General features: G+C 37.8%; 1 protein-coding gene across 2 annotated transcripts in view; it reads left to right on the forward strand.

Moving 5' to 3' along the window:
* ADAMTS9 (ADAM metallopeptidase with thrombospondin type 1 motif 9) overlaps nucleotides 1-20,681 on the forward strand; it is a 192,312-nt gene that overhangs the window by 61,257 nt on the left and 110,374 nt on the right. For both annotated transcript variants that reach the window (XM_023200389.2, XM_023200398.2), the window contains 6 exons: nucleotides 5,278-5,444; nucleotides 5,537-5,666; nucleotides 6,617-6,743; nucleotides 11,707-11,917; nucleotides 12,406-12,570; nucleotides 14,395-14,559. In XM_023200389.2, coding sequence (XP_023056157.1) covers nucleotides 5,278-5,444; nucleotides 5,537-5,666; nucleotides 6,617-6,743; nucleotides 11,707-11,917; nucleotides 12,406-12,570; nucleotides 14,395-14,559 — 965 coding nt within the window. The remainder of the gene's footprint in view (nucleotides 1-5,277; nucleotides 5,445-5,536; nucleotides 5,667-6,616; nucleotides 6,744-11,706; nucleotides 11,918-12,405; nucleotides 12,571-14,394; nucleotides 14,560-20,681) is intronic.

Raw genomic sequence — 20,681 nt, forward strand, 5'->3', positions numbered from 1 at the left:
TGTGTGTGTGTGTGTGTGTGTGTGTGTGTGTGTGTGTGTGTGTGTGTTTTCATGTGAGCCAAGCCATGCTTTTCTGCGTATTCTGGGAGGGAGAGATTTCCAGGAGAGAGGGCCTTTTGTAGCAACCCAGCTCTGATGGGTGCAATGGGAGGGAAACCAACCCAGGAAATTAGCTCCCTTAATCGCATTAGTGGGAGGTTGGGCATTAGGCTCTTGTTTTCAGGAAACTATTTGTTTCACAAAGTACCAAAGCAGAAAGCCTCCCTGTCAAAGGTCATCCTTTCACGTGGACCCCTTCCTACTGTTCGGCTAAAGCCAAGTTGTACCCAGGGCCACCATGTTCATATCCCTTTAGAAGAAAAAGTAACCATTTCTGTGATACTTATTAGTCTCCAGTGCACTTAGCTCTTACTTAATTGTGGCAATTGGAAGATGGGAATCGATGCGGTGCAAGATAAAATAGGAATTTTTTTTTCATCTGATGATTTTGAGGATGTCTGCGGCCAAACTGTTTATCAGGGCAGATCGTAAGAGGAATCCTATATCATTTGTGCTCCTCTCTTTCTCCCTACTCACATCTACTGGAATAAAGAATATGCACTGAAGGGTGAAATACCCTGAGTCAGCAAAGCATGAAAGGAAGCCTGGAGACATTGGAAAAGCCCCCCAAATTAACCCAGAACAGACTATCACTCTTTGCATATAACCACACTGGATTATCACCTGATTTACAGAACCAGCATGGGACATTTTACTTCCCCCTTTTTAGCAAGACATCAGCCGGGTAACTAGCATGCAACTTCATTTGAAAGAATTGGGTGATTTTGTTGACAGCTCATCATACTGTCACCATTTGAATGACCCGCATTAGGGAGCAGCCTCAGGATGCCCGAGGTGCCACGGAAACAACCTAAACAACCTCAGCTTCAGTGACCCATTGAAACTCCTGCCTCTTTCATGGCTGGTGGATCTCACGCTGCAGGAGCTACAGGCAAGACAAGGTTGTCAGAGGTTTACACTGACTGAAAAAGAGTCATTTGGCTGGAAGTACTCTATCCTCCTTGTCATGAGTGTCAGACTCCATCAATCACTTATTCTTTCAGCATCATCGATTGAGCACCTACTATGGGTTGGGATCTCTCTTGGGCTTATAAAAGTAAATTTTTATTTTTATTTTATCATTTTATTTATTTAAGGTGTAGGACTACAGGTTTCTTACATGCATATATTGGGTAGTGCTGAAGTCTGAGCTTTTAGTGTACCCCATTACCCAAATAATGAACACTGTACCCAATAGGTAATTTTTCAACCCTTATCCTCCTTTTACCCTCCCACCTTTGGTAGTTTCCAATGTCAATTAGTAGAAAAAGTGGATTTTTAAATGGCTGCTTTGCTCAAGGGCTCATGCAGTGTAACAAAATGAACAATTTACATTTAAGAAAATCTACAACACAAACATACTTAGTTTCTATTTGTATACAAGAGAACGAATGCATGAACTCATTTACTCATTTAACAAACATTTGTTGACCCCCTTCTTGGAAAATTTTAGTAGTTTATAGACTATGGAGATGGATTTCCATGATTAGGAGCCACCTGGTCTTGGGAAATTAACTATTTTAAGTTATGCTTTTCTCACCCATAAATTAGGCTTCTATAATAGACCCTACCTTAGACAGGTGTGATAAGGAGACAGTACATACAAAGGCATTTTGATCTGCCAGAAGCTAAAGCTCATATGGATTCTTATTTAATCCATATAACAATCCTATAAGAAACTCATTATACAGAGGAAGAAACTGAGGCTTAGAGAGGTTAAGTAATTTATCCAAGTTGTTACAAATAGAAAATGGGAGAGATTGGTATCCTTATTGGTCTGACTTCAGATGCTACACACTTAACCACTTCACTTTACTACCACCGTGTAGAATGATATATGGCTGACCTGGAAATATACAGGACTTGAAATTTAGGTTTATTGGTGGGAGTGAACGGTGAGACTAGGAAGATAGTTGAAAATAAGATTTGTAAAGTTACAGGGAGGTTATGCTAAGGAGGTCGAACTATCTTATAGGTAGTGGTGACTACCAAAGGATTTGGAGCCAAGAAGTTGGAGGGTATTTTATCCTTTTAAAAGCTAATCTTGACTTTTCCCTGCATCACCACTTTCTTTCCAATCATTTCAAATGAAGGCACCTTATTCTTTTCTTGGGGCCAAATGTTGTTTACATAGGTGAGAATTCTGGTAAATGAAGTGCTGGATTAGGAACATAATTCAATGCAGTTAATTCCTAATCCTGGAACGAGTAGCCCTGCGTCAGTAGTGTCCAATTGCATGAACTCTATGAGGTTCCCATGTCTATGAAAATAAGGATCCTACTGCTGCTGAACCACAAATATTCAGAGCTTCATCTCAGTCCTCTTTAATATCCACGTACGGGTATAATATTTACTTAACCTAAATCCTTGGAACCTCTTTTATGTACACATTGCTTCTCTCCTGAGTGGTGAAAGATAATGTATCACCTACATTGGTGAGATGGCCCACATCAATGAAAGATGAGTTAGGATCTGGCTAACACCTAAGACATCTTAGCCACTCCTCATTCTACAACCAAAACAGATATCATCAATATGATGCTAAGACATGATGCTATCTGTGAATCATGTTCAGCATGGTTTCTTGGGCAGCTGGTACCAGTTGATTGACATTGGCACTGGGGATGAAAATTATTTGCCATCTGTGTGTTAAATGTCCTTGTTCCTTTTATTCACCTAAGTACCTTTCAAGGGCATCCTTACTACTAAAATTTGCTACTGTTGCACAAATCACAGATGGTAAGAGGACCTTTCTCTAGTGTTTGTTCAGAGCCCACATTTTTAATAGCTCTGATTTTATTAAATATCTGCTTCATGTCAAGCCCAATACTTGGGAGGATGTATTCAAGGAGCAGTGGTACCAGGAGAGAAAAAAGCAGTGCTATCAAAATTTTGTATTAAATACTAAAAGGAAAAGATATGATTGAGATTTTATCTTGAGAAATTAATCCAAAATTATGAAAATAAATTTATTTGTATTTGACCATCAACAAAATTACATCTTCATTTCAATCATGCCAAGGTTTTGAAAAGAGTAAAGCAATTGATAAATATTTTTACATACATTTTTCATATCAAGTCACATAATAGCAAAGTAGTATATTCTTGACTGAAAGTCTGAATTTAACAGTAAAATCTGAAAGGGAGTCAATTTTTGAAAAGCTTTCTAGAGATTTACTTTCCCAATAAGCTCTCTTGACCTTTTAATAAATAAATAATGTCTTCTGAAGCAGCTGTTGTCTCATCCTCCTTGTCAATTTTCTTTCCTGTTTCTTTTTTCAGCTTCATTGAGGGATACTTGACAAATAAAAATTGCATATATTTAAGGTGTTCAACTTAAGTTTTTTTAATACTCCTATGCACTGTGAAATAATCACCAAAACCAATCTAATTAACATATATGTCACCCACATAGTTATCATTTCCTTTTGTTTTCTTTTTTCTTTCCTTCCCTCCTTCCTTCCTCTTTCCTTTTCTTTCTTTCTGTCTCTCTTTTCCTTTCTTTCTTCTTTCTCTCTCCCACTCTCTTTCTTTCTTTCAACACTTATAATCTACCCTTTAAGCAAATTTCAAGTATGCAATACAGTAAGGTTAACTATAGTCACATTGCTGTATGCTAGATCTCCAGAATGTATTCATCTTGCATAACTGAATCTTTGTATCTTTGACCAGCGTCTCCCCATCCCCCTCTCCTTCCTGCCCCTGTCATTTACCACTCTAATCTCTGCTTCTATGGGTTTGACTATTTTAGATTCTATAACTGGTCTAACTCTGCCAGGTTCTCATTTGGCCAACATTTTGGTACTCGATTCAAGCAGTTCTCCAATATCACTTTTTCAGCATCACTGATTTTTTTCATCTTTTGCAAGATCCAGAGTAGATTTATTCGTTCTTCCCCAAAGATACATATTTACTAAGCACCTGCCATGTGCTCTTTCAGAAACTGGGATATAGTAGTGAATAAAATGCTCCCAACATTTCTTACCATCATGGGTCTTACATTCTTGTTTGGGAAGAGAGTACAAACAAAGTGCCATGGAGAAAAATTCAGGTGAGAAAGGGAATAGAAAGTATGTAATCTGTGCTAACAATGGGAGGCAGTTGCAGGTTTAGAAATAATGGTCTATGTAGGTGTATTAATCTTTTACGTGTAACGAATTATCTCAGGACATAGTGGCTTAGAACAACAAATATATCCTATCTCTCAGTTTCTCTTGTAAGAAAGTTGGGAGCAGCATACATGGGTGTTTCTATCTTGAAGTCTCTCATGAGGTTGCAGTCAAGATGACAGTTAGGAATGTGGTATTATCTGAAGGCTGAACTAGGGCTGGATAATCCACTTCCCATATTACTCAGTCAGAGGCTGCTGGCAGAAGGAATCAGTACTTCCCTGCTACTTACAGGCCTCTCTGTGGGTTCTTTAGTATCCTCAAAACATGGCAGCTGGCTTCTTCCAGAATCAGAGGTCCAAGGAAGAGCAAGGCAGAGCCACCGTGCCTTTGGCCTTGCCTCAGAAGTCAGGTTCTGTTGTTCCTGCATTATGCTAGTGATTGCAGTCATTCCTATTGAATGTAGGAGGGGATGCCACACAGTGTGAATACCATGCAGCAAGGCTCATTGGGGCCATATTTGAGGCTGGCTACCACAGTGAGCTACACTGAAAAGGAGACCTTTGAGCATCATATTAACCATGGATTTTCAAATTTCAACATCTGTCCGACAAAGAAGACTTAACAAAGATTCAACAGGCTTGACTAATTCTAATATATATAGATTTGTGTAGGAATCAATTTTATGAGTGTTCAGTTCACTAATACATATTTTCAAATCATAGCAACACTTTTGCTTCCATCTATAATTCTGTAACTATGAGTCTCATATAACAAGCTCAAGGTTTATTAGGACACCTAGGTTACATTTTATTTTTCACAGATACCACGAGGGAGTAGGTGCTTTTATCTCCACTTTAGAGATAAAGAAATGGAGATGGATGGAAAATGATTCCCAAGGCCATACAGCTGGCAAGTGGCAAACTTAGGACTTGAAGCCATGCCTGTCTGGCTCAAAAGTCCCCATTCTGTGCACAGCAACTCTCTGCCTATCCAGATGTTACTTCATATTTCAAACAGCTAGTCATTGACAGCAGATCAATGTATTATTCTCTTTCCTCACCTACAGCTTTATCAAGCAGTAAAGGTGAATTCTTGCTAAATGGAAACTTTGTTGTCACAATGGCCAAAAGGGAAATCCGCATTGGGAATGCTGTGGTAGAGTACAGTGGATCCGAGACTGCCGTAGAAAGAATTAACTCAACAGATCGCATTGAGCAAGAACTTTTGCTTCAGGTGAAAACTTGTCCATGAGCCCACCACCCTTGTCTTCTGCTTGGCATCACCAAGCCCACCCAATTCCTTTCTGTTTTGTCCACACATTCTAGGTTTTATCGGTGGGAAAGTTATACAACCCCGATGTACGCTATTCTTTCAATATTCCAATTGAAGATAAACCTCAGCAGTTTTACTGGAACAGTCATGGGCCGTGGCAAGCATGTAGTAAACCCTGCCAAGGTATCTGCTTTGAATTTGAGTTCTGGGGATTTGAGAAGTTTTTTTATCTTTTTTTTTTTTTTTTTTTTTTTAATAACAGCCAAATACATGCAAACTGAAAACTCTTCTATTTGCATACATTCTCTAATCTCTTTTCTTTGAATGTGTCTGATTATTTTTGACTGGGAAGTTGAACTTTTGAAGGGATTCAGGAAATTTTAGTTTCTTAATCCTAAGAAATTTTTGTACACATGTGTAAAACCAAGCAAAAATCACCTCTGCCATTGTAATTTTCCAGAGGCATGGTTTTAGTAGTCACAGCATATGTTATTTATTTTGTTTTCTTTTGTCTAAATGAGGAGTCAGCAAACCACAGCCAGTAGGTCAAATCCAGCCCACTGCCTACTTTTTTTTTCTTTTCTTTTCTTCTTCTTTTTTTTTTTTTTGAGATGGAGTCTTGCTATGTCACCCAGGCTGGAGTGCAGAGTGGCATAATCTCAGCTCACTGCAACCTCCACCTCCTGGGTTCAAGCAATTCTCATGCCTCTGTCTCCCGAGTAGCTGGGATTACAGGTACATGCCACCATGCCTGGCTAATTTTTGTATTTTCAGTAGAGAATGGGTTTCACCATGTTAGCCAGGCTATTCTTGAACACCTGACCTCAGATGATCCATCCACCTCAGCCTCCCAAAGTGCTGGGATTGCAGGTGTGAGCCACTGCGCCCGGGCTACCTACTTTTACAAATAAAGTTTTATTGGAACACAGCCATGCCAATTTTGTTTATGTATTGACTTTGAATGGCTGCTTTTGCCCTGTAAGGTCAGGGTTGAATAGTGTAACGGAGATCATATGCTCTGAAGATATTTACTATCTAGCTCTTTAGAGAAAATACTTGCCAATCTGGGGTCTAAATAGTTTTTGGAATAGATTGTTTTCCCTGAATAATTTTTTTTTTCCCTCTCTGCTTAGGGGAACGGAAACGAAAACTTGTTTGCACCAGGGAATCTGATCAGCTTACTGTTTCTGATCAAAGATGTGATCGACTCCCCCAGCCTGGACCCATTACTGAACCCTGCGGCACAGACTGTGACCTGAGGTGGGCCACTGTTTTCTCAAGACATTTATTACTGAATTGTGAGAGTCTTGCAGGAGGTCCCAGCAGGAGAAGCAAAAGGAGGGGATGCTGGTCTTTAGTTCCCCTTTCTTGTGTTTCAGTGAAATAAGCCTTAACCAGTTCTCCATCCCTCTGGAACTGATTATCCAAGACATACATGTGCAGATTTCTTATTCATCTAAGAATTAAAAATAGCTAATAGAGTATGGCACTTGCCAAAAAAAAACATTCTCAGTTGATCCTCACAACTTGTTGGGTAGGTATTAGCATTATGATTGAGTCACATTGTATGTGAAAACTTGTTTTGAAAGCCAAAAGAAAAGGGGGAGAACCTCGTCCCTCGAAGTACCCATAATGACCTATATCTACCTAGAGTGTATACCTCCTAGTAGAAGAACTCCTACACACATGACAGTTGCAGTGCACTAAGGTAGCATCATGGAAGAAACAAGAAGAAAATGTATATACAGATGTCTGAGATATTCAAACAATTCTGCGTTTAAGAAAAGTGTAAAATCCAAGGCAGGAAATACTGGGTGGGTAGAGCATTCTGAAGCTTTTCTATTTGCCTGCAAGGTTGACTGCGTCATATTGAAATATTAAGTAGTCGGTGCTTGCATTGTATAGTCTGCATGACAGTTAAATGCAGTTAAGGTGAGTTGCTGTTTTATCCTCCTTTTAAGAAGGGAAATTCAGTGGAGAGTAGTATGGGAATGTGTTAAGGTCTCACAATTTGTAAGCCGAAAAGTAAATGCTTAAGCATTTTGAAGGTTCCACATTACAATGCCAAATCCAATCAAAGGGTATTGGCTGCCTGTAGTGCTTTAGTGCAGATTATAAGGCCTACCTGGGGCTCTGAGAAAACAGAGGAGTTCTGAGATTGACTACTAATGTCTGCCATGGGAGTGAGAGGAGCTATGGTATGAATGTCATATTTTTGCCAGTTCTGACTGAAGGCTCTGACTTCAAAGCCCAGGATCTGTCTAGCCTCTACCCAGTGTCACTGACTTTCTAGCTCATTGCCCTACTGAAATTGACTTGCCAAAATATATTGACAAAAGTCATTGTGAAAAAAAAAACAAGAAGACATTAAAAGGCAGACATTTATACTAGGCAATATTCTTGTTGTAGATAGTGTCCATATAAACCCACTGTTTCAGCCAATTGAATTAAGTTAAAGTCTATTCAGGAAAAAATAATTAGTTAATTAACTGATAAACTGAATTAATCACTAAAGTTTGGGGAAAAAATGAATTGTTGGATAGATTCCTTGAGGCATAACCTTAATCAATTGAGAATAGTGACATTTTCTGAGTAGACTTATATCAAATTATCACTATATTCCCCAGTACTCTATAATGGTTATGGTAATAGAGTCAACCATTTACTAAGAACTATTTTTTAACAGTTATGTATTATCCTATTAATATTTTTTTACTAACAGGATAGTTCTTATATTATCCCATTATCTATTATCCTGTCAATATAATTAATAGCCTACCAATTCTTCAAACATTACAATGTTATATATTATTATTATTACCATTTTACAAATAAGGAAAATAGAGGCTGAGAGTCATTAAGCAAATTGCCTAAGCTCACACAATTAGTTAGTGGAGTGACGGAAATCTAAATGTGGTCAGTCTGCACCTAGATCCTGTGCTTAAACCCTAGGAGAAAGTTGTTTTTGTTCTTAATTCAGTTATAATGATGAGGTGGTACTCGTGGATTCTATTCTGGGTAGCTTCTCTTCCTTTGTGAAAAGAAATAATTCCCATGAGTTTTTTTGCCCCATCCCTGTTCCCTACCTTGCTTGGAGCCCCTTACCTGTTTTTTCTCCACTGATAGAATCAGAACAGGACTGGTTGAGTCTCTGATGATAACTATAGATACAGCAGAACTCCTGCCTGCAGTGCTAAGTGTGCTCCTATGATCACAAAGATGGTGAATTTATACATAGCATTGCGAATAATTGAATGCGATCATAAAAATAAATACTTATTTAAGAACCCTCTTTTTAAGTTTACCCATGGAGCACCAATTTGAGGGTGGAGATAATGTTTGAGCTGTTATTTTGAAAACATATTTTTCACTTTGAGCAGATTCCAAAGTGAGCCACTATTTAATTTGTGATGATGCTGGCTTATGTGATGTTCTCCAAAATTTCTCCTGCATTGGCAGCCTTTAGACATAAAATTTAAACAGTGCTTACAGAGCTAATACATTAAAAGGTACCCTTGAAACCATGAGTTTTTGTGTAAAATGATGCAAAAGATCTCAAATAGATTTCTGCTCATTGATTTATGTGGAGTTACCTGATACTTAAAACTTGGTTGGAGAATGAAACACCAAGGATAAGGATAATAATAATAATAAATTATAACAGGAATAACTACTTTTCTTGAATGTCTGCCATATGTGTGAAATGCTACACATGCCTTACCTCACTCAATCCCCCAAATATCCCAGTGAAATAGATTCTGTTTCCCTCTATTTCACAGATGAGGAAACTGAGGCTTAGTGAAGTTAAGTGACTCAACTAGGGTCACTTAATTGGCACTCACATCCAGGTCTTTCTGATTCCATAGTTCATCCTCTGGATTTTTATTAAAAATAACGTTATAATACCTAGGTGTAAGCAGGGCTTCAGTTCTTTTTATTTCATACTGTAGGTATGCTCGCATACTAAGCTATTCTAAATTCTAAATTTCCGATTTGGAGAAAGTCACTATTTTTTTTAACATTTAGCTTTTATATATACTCTACTCAGACCAAACAAGGACAGCAGGTCATATCATAGGCTCCAATGGTAATAATAGCACCTCTAATTAAAGAAAAGGCAAAGGGATTATGTCCAGGTCTTTTGGTAGATGTAAAGACCATAGGGTTAGGAATTTTAAAATGCAAAGAAAACCCAGGAGTTTAGGATTAGTTTCCAAGGCCTCCTTAGACAGGTGCTTGCTCATTCCTGAAATTAACCAGAAGATCATGCCTATTTGTCAGCATTCAGACACGTATCTTACTGGCCTGTATAGATTGTTGGGAAAATAAAATTGTTCACTGAAAACTACACAGACACAAACCAAGCCTATAAATAAGATGTTCTATCTTGCATCTATCAAAGTGACAGTCAATATAACCTTGATGTATAGTAATTATTGTCAAGTAGCTGTGTCCAAAACTGAAAGACTGAAGAGAGGATTGTTACTGATTGGTCAAACTCTGAAATAGCTTTTCAAGAAGCATGGTTGTGGATCACTCATTTTGAAAGACAATCCATGGCACACCAGTATGTCTGAGAAGCCTTACCAAGAATCTTCTTCCCCATGTGGAGATTAATAATGCTGATCAACATTTTGAAGGCCTTGAGAAGTTCTATAATACATAAAACCTTTTGAATTCAGTAGTTCTTAAAATTATTTAATCCCACAACTGCCCCTGCAACAAAAACACACAGGGTTACACTTTTTGTTCTCAGTTTCTACTTATTAACAACACTTTGGAATATGGTTTTCTGAAATATAGCAATAAAATATAATTGTATTTTATGTCCCTTGAAATGAACTAAATGAACACAAAACATTGAAGACCACCATCCAGGGAGAGACTACGAAGCAGGGGGTAGCATTCTGAGAACTTTTCTAAGGCAGTGCTCTGCCCTTTCCATAGACTCTTCAAGATTCTCTGCTCAGATTCTGGGGATGATGTTACTGTCAGGGGCACTTGAGCCACTCTGCCATGCTAAGCTGTTGGCGTGTTGTCTTGTGGAGGCAGGACACCTTCCTTCTTCATCCAGGATGGAAAATAACCTTTCCACAAGGAAATGGTGACGAAGGCAAAGAGAAGGTAGCCAAGAATCAAAGAGCAGATGAAAGTTCCAGACGCTTCTGTTGAATTGGGCCACATTTTTGCCACACTTCCTGAAGGAAGTGAGAGTTTGCCCCACTAGACTGTGACAGGATGAGATAAAGCATTGTTTTACAATTCCTTATTGAACATGTTCCGGGTTAGAACAAAATCCCCCAAATACGGTGTCACTCTATCGGAAAATCTCCATAGCCCACTTTACTTGCCAGATGGTCAACTCTGACCTACTTTTGGACATTCATGAGAAATTCCAAGATAAGCATGAGGCCAGAACTCTTTTTATTTCCCCTGAGTTCTACCCTGGACAGGTACACATGGAAGTAGTCTCAGGACATTGGTAACCAACAAACCACCCAATTTCTGAGCAGTAAAGAGTGAACAGTCAAGAGTGAAATCCAATGAAGAGTACAAAGAAATCATGCTTTTTGGATTTCTAAATCTAATCAACAAAATACATTTTAAGGTATTTTAAATACATTTATTTAGAATATACTATTTAATTTAAGAATATTATTTGTTTTCTTTTTAAATGTAAGCACTGCTGATCATGTTCCTAGGGTATTAAAGAACCAGATGATTGGCCATCACATATGGAATACCTATGTCCCCCCATAATCTCATTATAGGTGGTACAGATACAAAGGTGACAGAGATTTATAGATTCAAATCTAATTTTAAAGTGTAAAATTGAATTGTATAAAATATAGTCCATGTCTTCAAGGAATTTAAGAGCCTTTATTTACAGATAATAATGTACACAGGTTTTAATACACTTGACTTTTTTTTTTCCCCCTTTTGGTAGCTTGAATTTCAGATTGACTGTATCGGGGTAAAATCATCACAAAGATAACACCTCTGGCTGTCATTCTGTGACTTGTATGTACATTGGCAACCATGAAAAATATGTGGATATGTTGGTTTAAAATTAGATTTTAGTAACTGACTGTGGCTTTGGGCTTCGTGGTATTTGAGTTAAGAAAGAAAAAAGAACTCAACTCTTCTATGAATACCAGTTGACTATAGATAAGGCATATATTTTTAACAGAAATGTTGGTTTTGCCCCATTATTTTTGCATAGGTGGCATGTGGCCAGCAGGAGTGAATGTAGTGCCCAGTGTGGTTTGGGTTACCGCACATTAGACATCTACTGTGCCAAATATAGCAGGCTGGATGGGAAGACTGAGAAGGTTGATGATGGTTTCTGCAGTAGTCATCCCAAACCAAGCAACCGTGAAAAATGCTCAGGGGAATGTAACACGGGTGGCTGGCGCTATTCTGCCTGGACTGAAGTAAGTTGGCTCTCACTCAAAGAGTCTTCTTGGATGCTGTCTGATTACTTGATGGTGGCTTCTTGCAGGTGTGTAAGCCCCATTTAGGCTGCGTGGAAGAGATGACCATGATTGATTTGTAATGCCTGACCCCATTCAAGCTTTCCAGAATAGAGTAGCATGATTGATTTGTAATATCTGACATGGGCATGACGTGTGGAAAATTGAAAGAAGTGAAACAACTCAACTGATTTATTTTGCATACTCCATAAGCCATTTCCAATTTTACTTTTGTATGTCAATGAGCTAATATTGACTTTAATTATAAACCTGGTAAGCAAACTGATAACATGAAAAGATCTCCACCAAAATATCAACTAGAGTTGGCCAGCTTGTGTGTTTGTTTCTTAAGAGCTGGAAGAGACAATATAACCAAGATCTTGAGCATACTATATAAGAAACTTAGCAACAGTTTTATTTATTTTTTATTTTTATTTTTGTCCTTGCAGTGTTCTAAAAGCTGTGACGGTGGGACCCAGAGGAGAAGGGCCATTTGTGTCAATACCCGAAATGATGTGCTGGATGACAGCAAATGTACACATCAAGAGAAAGTTACCATTCAGAGGTGCAGTGAGTTCCCTTGTCCACAGTGGAAATCTGGAGACTGGTCAGAGGTAATATGGGAGGGCTGTTATTTCCCCTAGGTCATCTCTCATATTCTAGTTCTGGTGCTCTCTATCTGTTCTAAGGTGAACCCTTGTGCACCTTTCTCCTACCTTTCCCTTTCTCCCTTGTCTCCATTTAGAAAACAATTCCAGTTCTCTGCCTGCACCATGACTGTAGTACTGGATGTAACTAGTCTACCAGTGACCTCAGAGGCACTTTGGGCTTGGCTGGATCACTCACTGTGGTAGCTTCTGTTGTGATTTTGAAGTTCCAGTCCGTCACCTTCCCTCCTCTTTGAGCCCTAGCTAAGTCACTGAAAGGAAATCATGGATTTATTAATCATAAAGCTATACTGGCTCACATCTGAAGTCAACATGAGGTTTCCTACTTCCTTGACTTTGAAATAAGAGAATTAGACGCCAGGGAGTGACCTCTCTGACTTACCCATCCAACTGCAAGAAAAAAAAAAAAAACTCAGGGGAGAAAAAAAAAAAAAAGAAATGGATCAGACTGAATATTCCAGATTTATGCCTTTTTCATCCTTTACTTTATGAAGCACAAGGCTTCATAAAGCACCTCCAGTGCTTAGCACAGATGGTCCCAGGACAACAAGAGAAAGAAGATGCAGCCTCTTTCTTGCTTTTGTGGTATAGTATTAGCACTCACTACTAACATAGCCCAGTGTTAACACAGCCCAAGGAGATTCTTACCAAGCAGGGACTCACTCCGCCTTCCTTAAAGGGAAGAAGGGAAATAAGAAATACAAAACAGAAGTTTCCTTTTTTATGGGCCGAATCAGGAATATGAGGAAAGGAAAAGTTTCCCTGCTACAGCTCTTACATCCATGCTCTTATCCCATCCTTATAAGTGCAGTATTAACTGTTTATTTTCACCCTCAAATAAATCTGAAAAGGATACTATTAATGTTCCTGAAATGGTAGTCAATTAACAGTGTATTTGATTAACAGTATCTGATTTCTGGACAAATAAACTGCAAACCTAGTGCTTTAGTTCTAGGTTAACAAATTACTTTTGCTTAAAAATCTCTACTACTTGGTTAAAAAAGAGAAAATAAGTAGTGGGTTTAAATTTTTCTTAGATAGCTAGCATCATAGTATAATTTCAAACTAAATAACAAACCTTTGCAACAATATGTGATAAAATGCGGGTTGGGAGATCAAACTGTAAATTCACTACAATCCAAAGTTGCTGGGAAAGACTGGAAAGAAAATAATAAAATACTGATAATGGTTATCCTTGGGTAGTGAGATTTGGGATCATTATAATTTTTTCTTTTATGTTTTTCTATAGTTTTCAAATTTTCTACGATAAGTATGGATAAAATGATGATTATGTTTAACATTTATTAAATGAACATTGTGCCAAGAGCTTTACTTGGATTTGTTTCATTTAGTCTTCACAACCCTTTGTAGTAGACACTAATTCTCATTTTACAGATAAGAAAATTGAGGTTCAGAGAGATCTTGTGACCTGGTTATGTAAGTGATAAAACCTAGGTTGATCTGATTTATAATTTCCCACTCTTAACTCCTATGCTAGAAAATGATGGATGTTGGTTTTCAAATTTTATGGTATGGTGCTATGTTGGGTTTATTTTGTGCTTGAAACTGGCCCAGAGACTATAATTATAGAATGAATGAATAAATGAACGAAAAGGAAAAATAATGAGGCTTGGTATATTTACAGATTGCTATGGGAGAGGGATTGCTGTGGGAAAAGGACACACCTGTTCCTACTCATCAATAAATCACCCCAGAAACCACAACACATTGATCAGAAATGACCCTGACTGGCTCCGCTTTTCATTACAGTGCTTGGTCACCTGTGGAAAAGGGCATAAGCACCGCCAGGTCTGGTGTCAGTTTGGTGAAGATCGATTAAATGATAGAATGTGTGACCCTGAGACCAAGCCAACATCTATGCAGACTTGTCAGCAGCCGGAATGTGCATCCTGGCAGGCGGGTCCCTGGGGACAGGTATTTTGAACGATAAGATTCTTAACTACTACATTCTTTCCTTCTTATCTGAAGAGGGCTTGCAAAGGAGCATTCCAGTGGTGGAGATTTAACCGGTGTGCCGGGTGGCATGCAGGACACCACCATGGCACTGGATCAAGCACATGTAACTCTGCAACCATTTTGCCCCCCTTCCAAGGATTGCTGCCTGCCCTCCTGGAGCTGATTACCCCTTTTACAGACCCGCATGCCTATCTTTGCCCTTTAGCTTGAGCACACGAGTGTTTGAACAAATTCACAACAGATTTCATATCTGGCTGATGTTATCTTCTAGCGTGCCTCTGTGGGTCTGTTACAGAAGGTGATCCAGCACCAGAGTCTCTGGCAGGAAGGTCTGGAATGAGATTTGGAAAAGATATTTTGGCTCCCAACGTCACAATTACAAAGCTCACCTCTCATAAATAAACCAGACTCTTCAAACATAATTAATTAGATCAAAGGTTGCAAAACCCTCACGCTTGGAAATAATCTTCTCCGAGTCTTCTGGTCTGTAGGTTCCGCAGTCTTAACTTGAGCTATTCTTAAAGGACACAGTGAAAGTCTCCCTTGCACTTGCATCTGAGAAGCCACTACGCTCGGTACTAAGTCCTTCCTAATATAGAAGCAGAAGCGTTCAGGGTACTATTTAAGTAGCACTCTGAGTTCCCATTAGAAGTAGAACAGCTGTCTGCTGTCACTTACGTAATCTGTTGAAGAATGACCCTCCCTTCACCCTGACCAGCCACAGCCACTTCAGTCTTTTAGCCTCTATCTTCATTTCCAAATATGCATGCAACAAGTGGAAGCAGCTTTATTATGGCACCCTTACAATTTCTCTCACTGATATGGACACTCTTCTGAATCTTCCCCATTTCATAGCATCCACAGTCCAAATAGCCAATCATATCTGAATTAATAGGGAGAGTTCACTTATTCTTCTAATCTCATCTTTTTCTCTATATCTGTATAACTTTTAGGGAATAATAAGAGGAGAACACAGCTTAGGGTCACTGTCAAGATCTGAATATAACATCTATTAGAATTGACATGCTTATTTTTTGTCTGTCTCCACACCAGGTCATTCCTAGCACAGCTTATAATCAGAGACCCTTTTTTTCCTTTAACTGAACATGTAGTTCAGGGGAACAGATTTTTGAAGATGTTATTTAAGAGTCATAAATATTCATAAGAGAAATTTTGCAAAATGTAGTTCAGGAAAAAGAAGAAAACCAAACCCAGTCCTACCTCTACAATGAAGAAATTCGTTGTTGCTAACATGTTTATGACTTTCTTCTAATATTTTTTAAATTAATATTATGGCTGTATTCTGACAATTGTTTGTTTTAAGGGAAGTGAAACTCACATAATACAAAATGAACCATTTTAAAGTGAACAAATCAGTGGCATTTAGTATATTCTTAATGTTTTGCAAGTACCACCTTTATCTGTTTACAAAACTTCATCACCCCAAAAGGAAACCCTGTATACGTTAAGCCAGGGGTCCCCAACTCCTGGGTCATGGGCCATGAGCGGTGGCCTGTAAGGAACCAGGCTGCATAGCAACAGATGAGGGTGGATAAGCATTACTGCCTGAGCTCCACCTCCTGTCAGATCAGCGGCAGCATTGGATTCTCATAGGAGTGCAAACCCTACTGTGAACTGTACACGCGTGGATCTAGGTTGTGCACTCCTTATGAGAATCTAATGTCTGATGATCTGAGGTGGAACAGTTTCATCCTGAAACCACCCCCACCCACCCCATCTGTGGAAAGTGTCTTCCATGAAACTGGTCCTGGTACCAAAAAGGTTGGGGACCACTGAATTAAGCAGTCGTTCCCCACCCCACTCTTCCTTCAGTCCCTGGCAACCACCAATCTGCATTGTCTTTATGGATTTACCTTTTCTGGATATTTCATAGAAATGGAATCATGGAATTTGTGGCCTTTTGTGTCTAACTTCTTTCACATACTGTAATGTTTTCTAGATTCATCTATATTGTAGCATGTATCAGTACTAGGCCGAAGAATATTCCATTGTATGGATATACCAACATTTGTTTCTCCATTTATCCCTCAATGGACATTTGGGTTGTTTCTACCTTTGGCTATTGTGACTAGTGCTGCTATGAATATTTATTTCAGGCATTTTTTTCAGTACCTGATTTCACTTCTTTTGGATGTGTATCTAGGATTGGAGTTGCTGAATCATATAGTAATTCTGAGTTTAATTTTTTTTTGAGACAGAATCTCACTCTGTTGCCCAGACTGGAGTGCAGTGGCGCAATCTTGGCTCACGGCAACCTCTGCCTCCTAGGTTCAAGCGATTCTCCTGCCTCAGCCTCCCGAGTAGCTGGGATTACAGGCGCGTGTCACCACGCCCAGCTAATTTTTTGTATCTTTAGTAGAAATAGGGTTTCACCATGTTAGCCAAGGTGGTCTCAATCTCCTGACCTCATAATCTGCCCACCTTAGCCTCCCAAAGTGCTGGAATTACAGGCCTAAGCCACTGCGCCCAGCTCTGGGTTTAACTTTTTAACTACCAAATGATGTTCTACAGCAACTGCATAATTTTTCATTTTTATTATAATATACAAGGGTTCCGTTTTCTCCACATCCTCGCCAAAATTGTTATTTTCCCTTTTTAAAATTCCAAGTAAGATAAATTTATCTTACCATGGTTTTGATTTGTATTTCCCTAATAACAAAAAATATTGAGCATCTTTCCATGTGCTTGTTGGTCATTTGAATATATCTTTCTTGGAGAAGTGTCTATTCAAGTTCTTTGCCAATTTTTTAAAAACTATGAATTGTGTTAATAGCAAAATAAACTCATCATATAATTTATCTTAACCATTTTAAATGTATAGTTCAGTAATATTCCTTTTCTCATTTTTTGATCTATTTGTTTTTCTTATTGTTGAGTTGTAGATTCTAGATGTCAATTCCTTATCAGATATATGGCTTGCAAGTATTGCTCCTATCCCCTGTGTTGCCTTTTTACTTTGTTGATAGTGTCCTTTAATGCACAAGGTTTTAAATTATGATGTAGTCCAATTTGTCTATTTTCTGTTGCCCTTGTTTGTGATGTCAAACAAAGAAGTCATTGCCTAATCCAATATCATGACGCCTTTCTGCCATTTTTAAAAAAAGAGTTTTCTAGTTTTAGCTCTTATGTTTAGGCCACTGATCCATTCTGGGTTAATTATTGTATATAGACTGAGGCAAGATTCCAACATCATGCTTTTGCATGTAGGCATCCAGTTGTCTCAGCACCACTTGCCGAAGAGACTGTTTTCTCTCCATTGAGTGGGCTTGGCACTCTTGTTGAAAGTCACTTGGCCATACATATATGGGTTTATTTCTGGACTTTGAATTTTATGTCAGTAGTCTATACATCTATTCTTATGCCAGTAGACTGTTTTGATCACTATAGTACATTTTGAAATTGTGAAATATGACTCCCCCAGCTTTGTTCTTTTTCAATATCGTTTTGGCTGTTTGGGGTCTCTTGTCATTCCGTCTAAATTTGAGAATCCGCTTTTTCATTTCTGCAAAAACGTTATTAGGATTTTGATTGGGATTTCACTGAATCTGTGGATTAATTTGGGGAATATTGTCACCTTAGCAATATTAAATCTTTTAATCCATAGACATGTAATATCTTTTTATTTATTTAGGTCTTCTTTAATTTCTCGAGCAAAGTTTTATAATTTTTAGCATAGAAAGCCTTTTACCTCCTTGTTTAAACTTGTTCCTAGGTATTTCATTCTTTTGGATGTTGCTGTAAATGGAATTTATTTTTTTATTTCCCTTTGGGATTGTTCAGTGCTGATGTATAGAAACACAATGGGCTTTTGTTTATCTTGTATCCTTCAATGTTGCCAAATTTGTTTATTGGCTCTAGTAATAGTTTTAATGGATTCTTGGGATTCCAATGTACAGTATGATGACATCTGCAAATAAAATTAGTTGTGCTTCTTCCTTCCCACTTTCTTTGCATGTCTTTTATTAATATTTCTTTTTCTTTCCTAATTTGTCTGGCTAGAACTTCCAGTACAATGATGAACAGCAGTGGTGAAAGTGGGCATTCTTGTCACGTTTCTGATCTTGTGAAGGAAAGTTTTTACTCTCCTACTATTGAGTATGGTGTTAGCTGTGGGTTTTTTTTTTTTTCCTGAGTGCCCTTTATGATGTTGAATAAGTTCCCTTTTATTGCTAGCGTTCTGAATGTTTTCATCATGAAAAGATGTTGAATTTTGTCAAATGCTTTTCTTTAATTGAGATAATCATGTTTTTTTCCCATTGTTCTATTCATGTAATGTATTGCATTAATTGACTTTCTTATGTTGGGCCAACCTTATGTTCCTGGACTAAATCCCACTTGGCCATGATGTATTATCCTTTTAGTATGCTTTTGGATTCAATTTGTTAGTACTTTGTTGAGGATTTTTACATCTCTATAAGCAATATTAGTCTGGTGTGTGTGTGTGTGTATGTGTGTGTGTGTGTGTGTTGTCTTTGGCTTTGGTGTTAGGGTAATACTGGTCTCATGGAATAAGTTAGGATGTGTTCTCCTATTCTTTGACTTTTTTTTTTTTTTCTGGAAGCATTTGAAAGGGATTGGTATTAATGTTTATTTAAATGTTTGGTAAAATTCATGAGTGAACTGGTGAAAACTATTCTTTTTGAGGAAGCCTTTGATTAATGATTCAGTCATTTTACTTCTTATACATCTGTTAATATTTTTTATTTCTTCTTGAGTCAGTTTTTGTGATTTGTCTGTTTCTAGGCAATTTGCGTAAGTTTGCATGTTTTATCTAGATTCTCCAATATATTGGCATGCAATTGTTCATAGTACTCTATTATAACCTTTTTTATTGCTGTAAGGTCAGTAGACATGTTCCTTCCTTCATTTCTGATATTTAGTAATTGGAGCCTTTTCTATTTTTTCTTAGTCATTCTAGCTAAAGGTTTATCAGTTTTGTTGATCTTTTCAAAAAATCAATTTCTGGTTCTGTTGATTTTTTTCTATTGTTATTCTACTCTCTATTTTATTTATCTCCATTCTAATCTTTATTATTTCTTTCCTTTTCTTGTTTTTTTTTTTTTTGTTTGTTTGTTTGTTTGTTTTAGTTTGCTCTGATTTTTCTAGTTCCTTAGGAAGTAAAGTTAGGTTGTGGATTTGAGACCTTTCTTCATTTATTTTTTTTCTTTATTAGTGTAGGTATTGGCAGCTATAGATTTCCTGTGAACATTGCTTTCATTACATCTCATAAATTTTCTTATATTCTGCTTTCATTTTAATTTATCTCAAAGTATTTTCTAATATCCCTTATGATTTCTGTTTTGACCTATTGGTTAAGAGTATGTAGTTCAGTTTTCACATATTTGTGAAATTTCTAGTTTTTCTTCTGTTACTGATTTCTTGCCTCATTCCGCTGTGGTTGTGGGAGCTCATTCTTTTAAAGCATATTGAGACTTGTTTTGCAGTCTAACATATGGTCCCTCTTAAAAAAAAGATCCCTGTACATTTGAGAGGAATATGTAGTGCGGTAGGTGGGTAATCAGAAATGCCATGACACTTTCTCCCCAAAATTGAGTGGCTTCTTTTTTTTATTAAGCATTCACCTAGTTTCTGTAAGGTTTTGTTTAAATTCCAGAGTTCCAAAAAGTTGGTTCCAATTTTTGCTAGCTTAACAGTTGCTTCAGTGGAGGGACCAATTCTTGGAGCTCCCTAGTCTGCCATTTCTGTGGTATCACTCCCTCTACTTGTTTTTAGACTGCTTTTTGTAATCTGACAATTTGCCTTTTAGTGGTTACATTGTTTTCCTAATTACCTATATGCTGTGATATTCAACTTTTGGTTGTTGCATACTTTGGTGGTGTCCAGTTTTTTGTCTCTTATAAATAATATTGCAAAGGCCATTCTGTGTAAAAATATTGATGCAAACTCCAGTTATTTCTTCAGGATAATTTCCTAGGAGTCAAATAAAGTCGCAGAGCTCTATTAAGTACCTCTTTTAGCCACAGCACTCTGCTATGTAGTGTGAAAGATGTAAGAATGATGGAGATGCAGTCTGCTCCTTCTAGGAGTTCACAGTTAAT

The sequence above is a fragment of the Piliocolobus tephrosceles genome, chromosome 2, assembly GCF_002776525.5.
Source record: "Piliocolobus tephrosceles isolate RC106 chromosome 2, ASM277652v3, whole genome shotgun sequence".
In the NCBI taxonomy this organism is placed as follows: Eukaryota; Metazoa; Chordata; class Mammalia; order Primates; family Cercopithecidae; genus Piliocolobus; species Piliocolobus tephrosceles.